Genomic DNA, 13,713 nt, shown 5'->3' with positions numbered 1-13,713 from the left:
ATAATACATCATTAACTTCTTGGTGTTCTCTGGAGAAGGCTCATTTGAAGGTCCAGTGTGTAACATTGAGGAGGATCTACTGGAAGAAATGCAATACATTATTCATTGTTCAATGTTTTCATTAGTTACTTGAAAATGAGAATCATGTTTTTGTTACCTCAGAGTGAGCTTTTTATAGCTACAGATGCCACGGGTTGCCTTACACGGAGGCCACCATATTAAACTGCCATGTTTCTACAGTAGCCCAGAACAGACCAACCACACACTGGCTATAGACAGCGACGTACACATTTATTGTAGCCACACGTTTGGAAGGCGAGGGTGAAGCAAGGGAGTTGTTACCTGCAACTCCACTGCTAGAGGCCACTAAATCCTACACACTGGTCCTTTAACTTTTCAGAAAAACTCTACAGCCATGTTAGCAGCTCTGTGAGGCATGTACTCAGTCATGTACTTTATTATTCCCATTTAAGTGTAACGGGATACCATAAAATGTATTCTCTGTTTAATGCATATCAGTGGTGCCTCTCGGAATGTAGAGCTATTTAACACTTATTTTAACAACAAAATATCACTTACAGCTCCTTTTAAAGTAGTTATTTAAGCTCCCTTGAATGGGTGCCATTGCTATTGTTCAGAACCCATCTTTTTACTTCCTGTTGTTATTTATTTCTTTCTTGATTGTCATTCAGAGTGTCTGTCTCTAGATGTACAGCAGCAGTCTGCAGTCTTGCAGAGAATATAGCTGTTTGTGTTTGTGTTTCAGTGACTGTGGTGTCTTATTTAACCAACATGGATTAGTTTAAGTAGACCACTCTCTGGGATTAGATGTAGCAATTAATCATGCAACTTTGGCTTACGTTCCTGAAAACATACTTCAGGTAAACACACACACACGCACACACACACACACACACACACCAGAAAGAGACACAGATACAGTAAGACAGGCCAAAGTTCTCATGAAGGAGAAGATCTTAACTCCTTTTTACTCGTCATAGTGTTTTTACCAGTGAAGTGACATTAAACCAACTTTGAATGTCCCCAGAGGCACGTTAAAGGAAGGGATTATTTCAAGTTATAATTTTCAGATTATTATTGGAGTGTTCTTTAAATAACAGCTGAATATTGATAGAAAAAAAACACTGAGTGGATCATTCAGTATCCATGGTTACACCCTTACACTGTAAACAACATTACTAAATTAGTGTATAGTGTATTAGATCTGATCCTATTTAGTGTTAGGACTGCACTCCACACTGATAATGGCTGATTAGCAACAAATAATAATCATTATAATAGTTAATTATAAACCTTGGTAAATTACCCCCAGTGTCTATTTTCTGTTTCAGTACATGAAAAATAAATAAATACATAAATTAAAAGATGAATCAGTGTTTCATCAGATTGTGGACTCTGGTGACTTTCAAATGATCAGCATATGACCCGAACACTCTGCCTGCCCTCAAGGTGTGCAAAAACCCGTCATTAATGTCATTAGTAACAGTTTTCACACTATGAAGTCAAACTGTCTCTCAAAAAAGCTGTGACATTTACTCCAGTACTGTGCTTTTTGTGCAATTTTGAATACCTTTAACTTTCTTGCTGCTTTATACCTTTCAGATAGAATATTGTACCTTTTACTCTACATGTATCTGACAGTTCTGATTACTTCACAGATTAAGGTTTTATAAAGCATTGTTCTAGATCAAACAGGATGTAATAATGTATAAAAGAGCCTAAAAATGAGTAAGAGTAAAGAAAAGACTCTAATGCTAGATACACATCCATGCATCATTATTTATAATCCCAGAATATAACAGGCTATATAATAGTATTTTCTTTTGCTTAATTTAGAACCTTTACTAGTGTATTTTTACAGTGTCATTTCAACTTATACTTGAGGAAAGGGATCTGCATGCTTTCCCCACAACTGCCAAATAATTCTACCACCACTGTACCAGCTCCACCATTAAAATGCCCTTTATAGGCTACTGTACATGAATGCATCAATAACTTATCTCTGAAAGGGACCATTCTTTATTTCTGCTTAGTCTTCCTTGTGTGGACTCCAGTCTGATTGTGTAAATATGCAGTGGGAAACCTGGTGCTCAGGCTGTTTATAGGAATCAGTTTTCATTTGCAGCAGTACACAGATGCCATGGTTGACGGTTATTGTACCATGTACATTATACTGCATTGAATTCTACTATATTTGTGTTTTCCCCCCCTAAATCTACCATCTTAATGTTAAAATATATATGGCATATCATTTTGTGTAATTATGATAAAGATTATGATCAACTAAAAGGCTTTCTTAAGGGTCATTGTAACTGACCTCTTTTTATAAAACTATACTGTCTACTCACACATAACAAGTAGCCTCCGGCAGTTTTTAATACGGAATATGTCACTGTGTGCAGTGTGAAACCCATTCAGCCAGACGGGTTTTGTTGGGACATGTGAGTTGTATTTACGCCCCGATCTGAGCCAATGGCCTGGCAGCGTGAGTCACGAGGGCTGGAGCTCCGGCAGACTATTTCTTGCCCTCTCTCTGTCTGCTCTCAGCACATCATTCCTCCTTGTCCGTCTGTCTGATCCCGACTCTCACTCTACCGACCACCAACCCGACCACTTGCACGGACCACTCTACCACACCCACGACCCATGCACCGACCCACTTACCCGACCACCCACCGACCATGGCTGGATCCTCTGAGAGCAGCAGCGCAGCGGAGCGTATCGGATACATCACCCGGGTGCAGAGCTTCAGCGCCTGCCACCGACTCCACAGGTAGGCCGGTTCATCATCGCTTGTTCCTGTCCCACAGTCCGCCTCTACACCCTGCTGATACTGCTTTATGCCGATAGAAGCTGACAGAGGTGTTGTGGGCCTGTGTTTATTATCATAAGGCCTATTGGAGCGGAGGACGGTGGTCCCCGGCATGGAGGAGACACTGTATCCGCCCTACGGTGCACATAGAGCGGTGTAAATGTGAGCGATAACCGTCTGTTTTCATGGAAAAAATCTGTGGCATTAGCATCGGTCTCCTGGGAATTGTAGTTCATTTGAGTTCACAGATATGATTGGTTGCAGAAGCGCCAGTGCTGCCTTCATGTGCTGTCGTAAAAAAATATTTTTTTCTGTATTCTACCGACCGTACAGACAAAGGTAAACGTGGGACAAATAAAAAGTTACATAAGAAAATGTTAACCAGTGAATGAGGCTATATTGCTAATTACAGCCAAAATAACAGCAATTAATGAACACCTTTTATTATATTTACTTTTTATGTGCATATAATCTATCTAGTTATTGTTAATAAAGTTTATTATTGTTTGTAACAACAATGTGTACAGAGGAAATGACAAACAAAAGTCACACAGGAAAATAAGCCAATAATATTGCTATATAAATATATTTCAAATTGCTGTGCTTATTATATATTGTTCTTAAATCTTTACTTTATCATTCTTCTGTAGAACTAATTCACCCAATACTGCCTGGTTTGTAAACTAAAACAACAGCCATTAATAAACAGTTAGTTTAATTATTGATGAATCTGACATTATTTTCTGTTGAATGTTTCACCCATGGAATTAAGATATTAAGAATCGGAAAAAATACCCATCAGAAGTTCCCAGAGTTCAAGGTGACATCTTTAAATGTCTCGTTTTGTCTCAAACCCCAAGATACTCAGCTCACAGTGATATAAACAAACAACTGCATATAGCAAATAGCTGCTCTGCTAATACATTTTATTTATTTATCAACTAATCATTTAATACGTAACATGATTATTACAATTTACAACTTCTGATCTTAGAAGATTGAGGTTCTGAGGTGTACCTGAAGGCAGCATGTGTCAATAATCCCTTAGCACATTTTTCCTTGTTTGACCTGTGTGGTTCACAGTATGACTGAAAAGAAAAGGCCCATCTGTGCAGCAGCTTTCTGATAAATATTACTTCCTTGCAGCATTCACTTGAGTGATGAGGAGAACAAAAGAGTTTATGGGAAATGCAACAACCCCAATGGTCATGGACACAACTACAAAGGTTTGTCATTTCTATCACCATATATATTTACATATAAACATATATATTCTTTTAAATGACCTCCTCCTAGTTTGATATTTCTGTACTGAAATATTTTTTTCTTGTCACTGCTCAGCCGCAGATGAGGACATTAGTAATTTGTGCTGCATTCACGTGTCACCTAATAAGAATCAATGTTTACACCGCTTCTGTTCTGTTTATTTATTATATGTGTTGCCCTAAGCAACAAGTTGACAGAATCTTTTTCACAAAGATTCAAAGCATTGAATGCCTCTAGTATTGGCAGGTCTGTGCTGCTCTCTGATGGACAACACCGAATACAACACACACCTTTCACTTTGTTTTCTATCATGTGATTGGTGATTAGTGATGTTGAAAGGTGTACGGTCTAGACCTGCTGAAAACTGAACTGAAAGTTTAATTGATTTAGAATTTAATGTTGCCTTCTTTCAGGTATTAAAGGATAAATAAATAAATATTTAACATATGATTTTCATTGAAGTAAATAATCTATAACGGTGTATTGTATTTCACTTTATTTCTTTATCATTATCATTACACATAATACACACTGCACAGCTGCTGTTTCAGTGTCTCCCATTCATTCAATGCTCTCATCTCTGTCCACAGTGGAGGTGACAGTGCGTGGAAAGGTGAGTGTCTTTATCACTTCTTCATTGCCAGCTAGCTCTTTTTTTCTCTGAATTTGAGTGACCTAAAGTGCAGTTTTCATTTTATGATTTCAGTTTTGGATTAGAGGTTGATGCATATATATTTTTTAGGCTCAGTGTCCGATATAAAAAATAATTGTTGAATAAATGATAAACTCAGTGTACTGTATGATTCAGTGTTTCCCCACCATAATTTTATTTCTGGCAGTGTGAAGTTTATGCAATTCATTTATCAGGGGTTCGCATCAGAATGAATTTAATTTGACAAAAATGTAACAAAACAGAATTACTAACTAACATGAAACAGAAACAGAATCAGAATGAAGAGAAAAGAAAATTGCCTTAGAGTTACATTATAAGGAACGTCTCATTTTATTTAATAAAAGCAGATATGGAACACTGCACATTAAGTATAAATGTAGTTTTTAATTTAATTTGGCCAAAGAATATTCAACAAAGTAGCTATAGGCCTAATACAAGTGACCGTAAGGCAATGACAAACATGTGTCATGTGCAAAGGTGATTCAGTAATGGACAGCACCCATAACAACACAACACAACAAGAGGCATTTATACGATTGGATAGGCTGGTTTTAACATAATTCTTTCTTTCATAATTTAAAAAATACTAAAATACCCGTCAGGGGCTACAGCACCCCCTAGCCTCTGTGTAGTGCAAGGGTTCCACTCATCGAATCTGATAAAACCTGCTGGACGGATGGTGAAACACAGAGACTAAAACAGCAAGTCCTGTTTACTTTGACTCAGTACTCGTAGATAAGTAACTGTTGTGTTTTACCTTCATCCTGTGTGCGTCCACAGATCGATCGGCACACCGGCATGGTCATGAACCTGACTGACTTGAAGAAGGCCATTGAGGTGAGTTCATCGTTACATTCTACTCTTCAGCGAGATTTCCTTCTGTGAGATTTACTCAAGTACAGTTTTGAGGTACTTTACTTACCCATAATGCATCATTGTTTGATGCATCATTGTTTGATGCATTATATAAATTTAATATAAATTAATGAGTACTTCAAGTGTATTTTGGTGCCAATGCTTTTGTACTTTTACCTAAAAAGCATTTTGAATGACAAGTTATACTTATAACAGAGTATTTCTACACTGTGGTATTAATACTTTTACTTGAAACATCTGAGTACTTCTTCCATCACTGCCTGGGGCTCATATGTTATTAAAACCATATGTAAGTGGAAAGTTAACAAATGACTTAATATTTCTCTTCATAGATTATTAGTCTTTTCATACATAAATTGTATTAAATTCTGAGGAGAATAATTATTAGTAGGAAAACTCATTTAATCCATGCCAGTATTTTCTGTACCATATGACCTCTGATAGGTGCTATTAACATCTCTCTGACCACAGGAAGTGATGACATTTACAATATGAAGTAGAAAACAGCAGTGAGTTAATGTTGGGTCTGGAAATATATGGACTAATTATTCTGCAACTGCTCGAGATCACTGCATGGATACATCTACTGTGCAGGGTGTGTCACTAGAGGTTGTTCTGGTCTCTGAGGACTAACTCACTGTTCATGCTGTCCTGTTCCAAGCTACACATTGCAATCAGCCATTTAATAGCTTCTAATACTAATGGCAGATTTAATATTTTTGGCATGTGCGTGAACACACTGGCACACTGCAAGCTGTAGCCTTGGTGAACATGCTCTTTATGTACATTCCCCATTAAGTAAAGGGCTGCAGGCGTGTATGTTGCCATGAGTCCATGTGAGGGCGCTCTTCCTGCTTCTGTCATTTTATCCTGCTGACTTCTTAAACCACAAATGAGTGGTAAGTGGTACGTGTAGTGTGATTATTTGAGGGGAAACAACATGTACCACTACATATGACTGCATTACAGTGCTTTTAACTTCCCTATCAGCCTCGTTGCTATCTGAAGCAGTGCTGTTACACTGAGACACTTCGTTACATTTGAAAAAAAGTATTGTATTCACAGGTATTAGCTTTTCTAGAATGGTTTTTACTGTATAGCCAGTGTTGGTTTCTGTAGGTTCACACATTGCACCTGTAAAATTAAAGCTGCACTCGCCTCCTTAAAGCTGCATTCATTTACTTATTTTAGGGCTGAGCATCACACATTTGACATAAAGTATCATCACCTCATAAAGTTGATATGGCACGTATACCACATTAGCAAACAGTTATTATTAAAGCACTTCCTCTTCTTACACATATAGCAGATACAGAGAAACATTGACATTCATTCAATTATAAGTGCGATATTCATTCTTCTTTCAGCTTTGATTTAGTTTCTGCCTACTCCTGAGAAAAGTCTTTGGCTCTTTACCAGCTAGTTGCTAACTTTGTCCATCTGTGGTTTGCTGCTGGGCAGGTATTTGGTTTGTCAGAATGTTTTTTTTTTTTGCAGGATACAGCTGTCAGCTGCAGTAAAAAACATGGAAACTAAAACATGTTCATTTTAAATGGGCAGAGTAAAAACTTCCCTCCCTGTGGACCAGTGCAAGCAGGATTATTTCCTACATCCTCCAGGAGATCAGTGTGAACAATGCCTGTTTGGACACTGTGCAGGCCGCTGTCATATAACACATTTCACCTAACTATTTTCAGTTTTTAAATGTGTGCGAGGGCTGCATTTGTGCAACTTTTTTGCAACATGTCAGATTCCTTATATACTTGACTGAATACATGACTGTCTGACTCCCACCTGCAGGAGGTGATCATGACTCCACTGGACCATAGAAACCTGGACAAGGACGTGCCATACTTTGCCAGTGTTGCCAGGTGAGTGTTCTTCTGAGCTGCTTCCACTACAGTGTCTACAGATTGTGTGCACATTTGTTTACACCGATCACTCCTTTGTTTTCTCAGCACAACTGAGAACCTGGCTGTTTACATCTGGGACAACATGGTGAAGGCGCTCCCTCCCAACCTGCTCTACGAGATTAAGATTTACGAGACGGATAAGAACGTTGTTATATATCGAGGAGAGTAGATGTCTAAGTGTCGATATAATTTGTTTGTGTGTTTGATTCGGTCACCCTGGACATGTACAAGTGCCATTAATTCACTGTTTGCCTACTGATGACTGCAGATCTGGTTAGTTAGACTGACACAGGTTTATGAAGGCTGATGTTGTTACACTTGCACTTTATAGACCAAAGATTTTGTAGCCAATCCAAATGTTCAGTATTGTTGTAGAGATTGTATTCTTGGAAAGGTGGAAAACATTATTTAATATTTCCCAATATTTCCTGTATGACCCCTTAAAACAAAGCGATGTGTAGTTACAAACCCTAATTATTCAGTGTGTATTAGTCTACGGGCTGATCTGGGTCAACCAAAGAGCCATAGTTTGTTTCATTTTATTTTATTAGAATATTCTCAAAGGCCAGAAATCTTACAAAAATGTAAAATGTAAAAAAACCAGTATTTTTTCTGACCCCTTTATGTAGTGACCCCTTGATGGTCCCAAACCTCAGGTTGCCTTCACAGGATGTTAAAAGTCTACGCTGAACACCAAACTCCAAATACACATACATATATGTGGGACCAAATATTACATGTACATACATATGATGTTTAGTAAATTAATTCCATATATTCCAGAATGTTTTATCCTTAATATCTTTCAACTGTAACTGTGGATTCAAGATTCAGATCTTGATTCCACAATTTCCGTGGAATCACGTGGAATTCCGTAATTTATTGAAATTTATCTTAATGAACTAACTTGAACAGAAACAGGACAAGAGAAATGTCAAACACTCATAAAGCACATAATACATAAAACAATGTATGAAGGAGAGGAGAAATAATTATTTTAATTTAAATCCACCTTTTGATAAAATGATCATCTCAACTCTGACTTAAGTCTATGAATAGCTGTTTACACTCAGAGCACACTGTGAACTGGCCAATAGTGACTTGTGGTACCAACCTGTATCTCTCAACCTGCTGCATTAAACCTGATTGTGTAATGTTTATTCAGTGCTGTTTCTTACAGTAAAAGCAAAATGTGATTTTTTGATTATGAGTGAATTATTTATTTGTTCAAAGGAATGGTGTTGTTAATGGTTGTGTGTTGGGTCATTTACATGACCCAGCCCTTATTCAGACACATTAAAGGAGTACCAGTGATTTATTATGTCATTTTCATAAAGTTGGGGGACTCACAAGAGATTCTTTTTTTTTTTTTTAAAGAATGGTTAAAATCAATGCAGCAGAGGCTGATATCTGGGCTTTTAGTCCTCAAAATGGGTAAAACTCTAAACTACAATTCCCATGAGGAAACACAACAGCATCATTTTTTACACTTTATAGTCAAGTTCTATCACAGTTAAGATATGTTAAAGGAATGTAAAATTGTTATTATACTATAATGTTGGGTAAAAGTGTATTTTATCGTTGCTTATGCTACAGTACAATACTGTTATACTGCAATTACTGTATTAAGCTCGATAGTAGTATACTTATAATACATCACTATTATACTTCACATGCACAAACAAACTACTTTTTAGCACACTCCAAGTGTGCATGACAAATTGCACCTCAATTACAAGAAAAAATAATTTCATTGACATTAAGAGATTAATGCAGATTTGACAAATTTTTCTAAAATGTCTTTATTTGGGCGAGTGCAATTAGGCAACAAAAAAATCAGCCAGAGCAACAAAGGTGTGTTAAGGTACTGTTATGATAAGGACTCAAACAGGGCAGTAAAAGGTAGGGTCTTCATAGTAGAGGGAGGGGGGAGATGGCTGGGCTGGGAATCCAAGGCAGGGCAGAAGAAAAACCTGAGGCAGGGAGGCGGGCGGTGATCCTGAAGCACAGGATACAAAGATTAGTCGCAAATGCAAATGTCATCATCATCATCTTTATCCGCTTATCCGGGGTCGGGTCACGAGGATAGCAGGTCCAGCAAAGGCAAATGTGAGGAATCATTATCTCAAATTAACAAACGAGCCAATGTGGCCAAAGCGTAGCCACTGAGGGTGAGAGAACAGTCTGGTGATGAGTGGTAGAAGAGCTGCAGGTTGAGGGCATGACGAGAGGCAGATGAGACAATAGAGACCAGGCGTGCAGTTTCAGCTGAACTAGGAGAGTAAGGGAGAGATAGCTTCACCCACACCATGAGACTCCCAGACAACAACAAACACACATGAAAAGGCAGACGGGAAAACACAAGGAGACACTGGAGTTCTGGCACAGTCGTAACAAGGCGTTTTTCTCTTAAAGGGTTATAAAGTTCACTTTCATACTACTTACACTTCAGGTATACTCAAGTATTACTCAGAGGCAACACGAAAAGCAAACACATAGTAAAAGTGGACTTAGAACATAATAAGTACATCAGATTCTTGATTTCCAAACACATTTTAGTGTCACCTTCAGTCACAGTTTAACACATTATAATAAAAAGTATGTGGCTGCAGCTTTGAATAAACAGCCAGTCACACTGTCTGTTATCACATACTCCAAAAGAGAAGGATGTGAGAGGTTTATGGTGATGAATCATTATAAGGTCATATATGTACAAAATAAATATGTTCACACGTATGAGAGAGAAGTCAGTCTCTTCTGCGTCATTGTGCTGATAAAGATTTTAGAGTGACAAGATGTCCTGATTCCTTCTGAGCTCTAATGCTTCACCTTCATGTCTCAGAATCAGAAAATGAGGCACAGATAGACAGTGGTGTGTCAGTGATTATTACCAGAATGTTTCACTGATACCTCATTTATCAATATAACTCATTGATCAATGATGAGAAAACACCTACACAGCATTTTATTTCTTATTTAAAGAAAGAAGATTTTCGCAGACAGCAGATTGAGAGTGTGTTAAAAAACAGAAACAGCGATAGAAAATATAAAACAATATATCACAGAGAGTCATAACACTGACATCCATTTACTGCAGAGCCAGTGTGCTGTATGTAACATCCTCATCTGCTGCTTCAACCTGTTGGAGAACAGAAGCAAAATGAAAAAGCAAGAACAAAGATTAAAACTGTGACCTGAAAGCTGTAACTTTTTGATCACANNAGATGATACTGCATATGAGGGTGTAATATTACAGAAATAATACACACTGTTCTGCAGAGGGATAGAACAGCATATTCAAATATGATATATTTTAAAACTTGATATCACTGTGGTTACCTTGACAAGAGTTTTTCTCTTATGCTTCACAGCACTGTATGTTACTTCCTCTTCAGCCTGTGACCAAGGAGCAAGCCACATGTGAGAAGAGATACAAAATAATAGTTTCAGAATGAAAGACATTCATTTCATCACCTTGTATTTTTATTGAAAGTCAACATACATAAACATAATTGATTTTTGAAACAATACAATCATGAGCAGTAGAATTACAGTTGGATAATTCACTAAACCAAACAACATATTTATGATCACAGACATTCACAGTTAAGTTTCTGTCTGTTCATGGTCACAATATTCTCACAGTGAAAATACACAAGAATGATATTACTTATTGGGATTATTAGATGTCCATCTGCAGTGGTACAGCACAGCCCTGCAGCTGAATAGGAACAGGTACACTCTAAAACTGGAACTGTTGAATTTTTCTTTCCGTGTAGTTTAAAAAAAGACAAATAAATACCCTATGCTCCCTTTACTTTACATGGCTATGACGATGTTTCTGTAACCTTTACTTTACGCTGTTCACACTTGACACTGTCATGCCAGAAGCTGTCCAGTGCAACCACACTCTGTTGGCCGCTCAGCAGCTCCTCTACAGCAGTCAGGGTCTTCTCTTACACTAGTTTCTGAAGCATTTTAGTTGATGAAATATTATATCAGAAAAAAATATATTGATTTAGTTTAGGGATCATCAGCAACTAAGTTTAATTATTGTCTCTTCACATCCTTACAGTATGTTTATATATATGCTGTCTTCTTTCTTTTCCATTATCTTTCAGCAACCTTCAAATATAATTCTCAGTTTCTTCATTTTAGTCTTTTACAAAAAGAAACATGGCCAGTATTCCCTCAGATACACAGTGGCTTTAAGACAGTTGCCCATAACAGCCTGTCGAGTGATTACTATGTAAAGGATTATTTTTTTCCGTAAAAATCCAAAGTTTGTGACGTTTGTGCACGCTCTCTACTGCATTCTTTCTCATCGTCTTCTCTCTCTCTAGATACTGAGTCTGCTAACAAATGACTGGCACACAGCACATAGTCCAAAGTCAAAGCTAACATTACTGCAAAGTGTGTTAGGTGGTATTGTGGTTTTAGCTGGCATTAGTTAGATAACATTAGCGTGCTTGCTTACACGGATGAATTGCTAGCTAGTTAACGTAGCTGTCACTACCGGATCCGTACATTAGGCCTGATCAGTTCTACTGCTGGTCTGCACACCAGTCAGGGCTCAATGGCCAACCGAAGGATTTAAGTGATGCCAAAAATACTATTTCTGCATGGGGAACAATATCATACATAAACGCATTGCTTTTTCCCAGGCTGATGATAAAAGTAACTGACAAGTGAGCAATCTTTGTTTTTCTGATCTCTGTTTCACGTACCAAAGTATATTAAATATTTTGAGGGACTTTTATTGCCTTTAATCTATAGTTAGAGCTGCAGTGTGACAGGAAGGGGGGAGAGAGAGGGGGGATGACATGCTACAAAGGGCCACAGGTCGGATTCAAACCCTAGGCCGCTACAGCAAGGACTCAGCCTGGGTACATGGGGAACCAGTTCTATCAGGTGAGCTATCCGAGCACCCCTACTGAAGTAGAAGAATATCATCATATCTTACCAGCTGATGATCATGCTTTTACGCAGTACTGATTGGGCACGATGTACAGATCGGGTACTGACTTAGCCAAATACTGTCTGTTGAGTGGATAACGTCAGCTAATTCATCCAGACTCCTGGGCCCAGGCTGATCTGGGAGATTGCCCAAATCTATTTAGCCTGGCTGGGTTGCATCTGGCTGGATAACCTTAACTTGCTTGCTCGCTATCGTTATCACTAGCACAATATTATCTGAGTGGATATGTTAACTGGCTGGTTTGCCAAATGACTTCGACAGCTAAAGTGATCCGTGATGCTAACTAATATACCACGACAAACTGTATTGATTTTAGCCAACAATAAATCATGTAACATTGCAACATGCTTTGCAACCAGCATGACTTGTAAGAATGACCAGTCAATCACCAGGAAAACCCGCCCCAAAGCATTCCCTGCTTTAATGTCTATTTTACTCTGAATGGGACCATCATTTACTAAACCAACATCACGCTTTTTACGTTTATCAGCTTATAAATCAAGTCCATGAGGTTGAGTACAAATGCAGTTCTTTTTGTAACCAATGAAGCTGCCCTCTGCTGGCCATTAGAATGAAAATAAATTATAAAAACCCAGCACCTGCAAATAATGTATTAATTTGTGTGTCTCTCCTGTATCATGGTTTTGGGTTTAATATACTTATTTCCTCTTTTATTTTGTAATACTCCTCCTCTTGTGTCTTGTTTGGTTATACTTCCTGTCTGTTTGGTTATCTTCCCCAACCTGATTAAGTTCACTAGTTGGACTTTGCTTATTTTTTCCCTTGACTCAGATGCCATTATTATTTTGTGTTGCCCTGCCTGTTTCAGTTTTCACAGTAAATTATTAAAGTTACCTTTTTGTTATTTCTATGTTCTCTTGTGTCCTGTCTGCATTTTGGTTCCTGTGTTTCCTGAGTTGTGACATCCTGATGATTGCCCAATACTGCGGTGTAAACTCAAAGCAGTTCTGTTTCTATACTGAGGAACCTTAGAGCCTTCGTTGTAAAAAAGATAAATATAAATCATCATATCTTACCGCTGTTGCAGCTGATGCTGGTGCTTTGGTCTGTTCTAAAAGTGAAACAGTAAAACCTCCTGTTACTGACTCTCATTGTGCAATGACAATGCTGCACACATCTACACTTCAATTAAAAACAGTCCAAATATTGATGG

The 13,713-nt window shown here is 37.9% G+C and overlaps 1 protein-coding gene across 1 annotated transcript; it reads left to right on the top strand.

The window, feature by feature from the left end:
* The first annotated feature begins 2,667 nt into the window (after nucleotides 1-2,667).
* pts (6-pyruvoyltetrahydropterin synthase) lies at nucleotides 2,668-8,752 on the top strand. Its single transcript, XM_035658631.1, has 6 exons — nucleotides 2,668-2,794; nucleotides 3,980-4,059; nucleotides 4,690-4,712; nucleotides 5,553-5,609; nucleotides 7,449-7,519; nucleotides 7,607-8,752. The coding sequence occupies exons 1-6, from the start codon at nucleotides 2,703-2,705 to the stop codon at nucleotides 7,728-7,730; spliced, it is 447 nt and encodes a 148-aa protein (XP_035514524.1). The 5' UTR covers nucleotides 2,668-2,702; the 3' UTR covers nucleotides 7,731-8,752.
* Nucleotides 8,753-13,713: the final 4,961 nt, after the last annotated feature.

Source organism: Morone saxatilis, unplaced genomic scaffold, assembly GCF_004916995.1.
Source record: "Morone saxatilis isolate NCDOM2014 unplaced genomic scaffold, NCSU_SB_2.0 Contig1, whole genome shotgun sequence".
In the NCBI taxonomy this organism is placed as follows: Eukaryota; Metazoa; Chordata; class Actinopteri; family Moronidae; genus Morone; species Morone saxatilis.
This window is presented reverse-complemented; position numbering and strand designations above follow the sequence as displayed.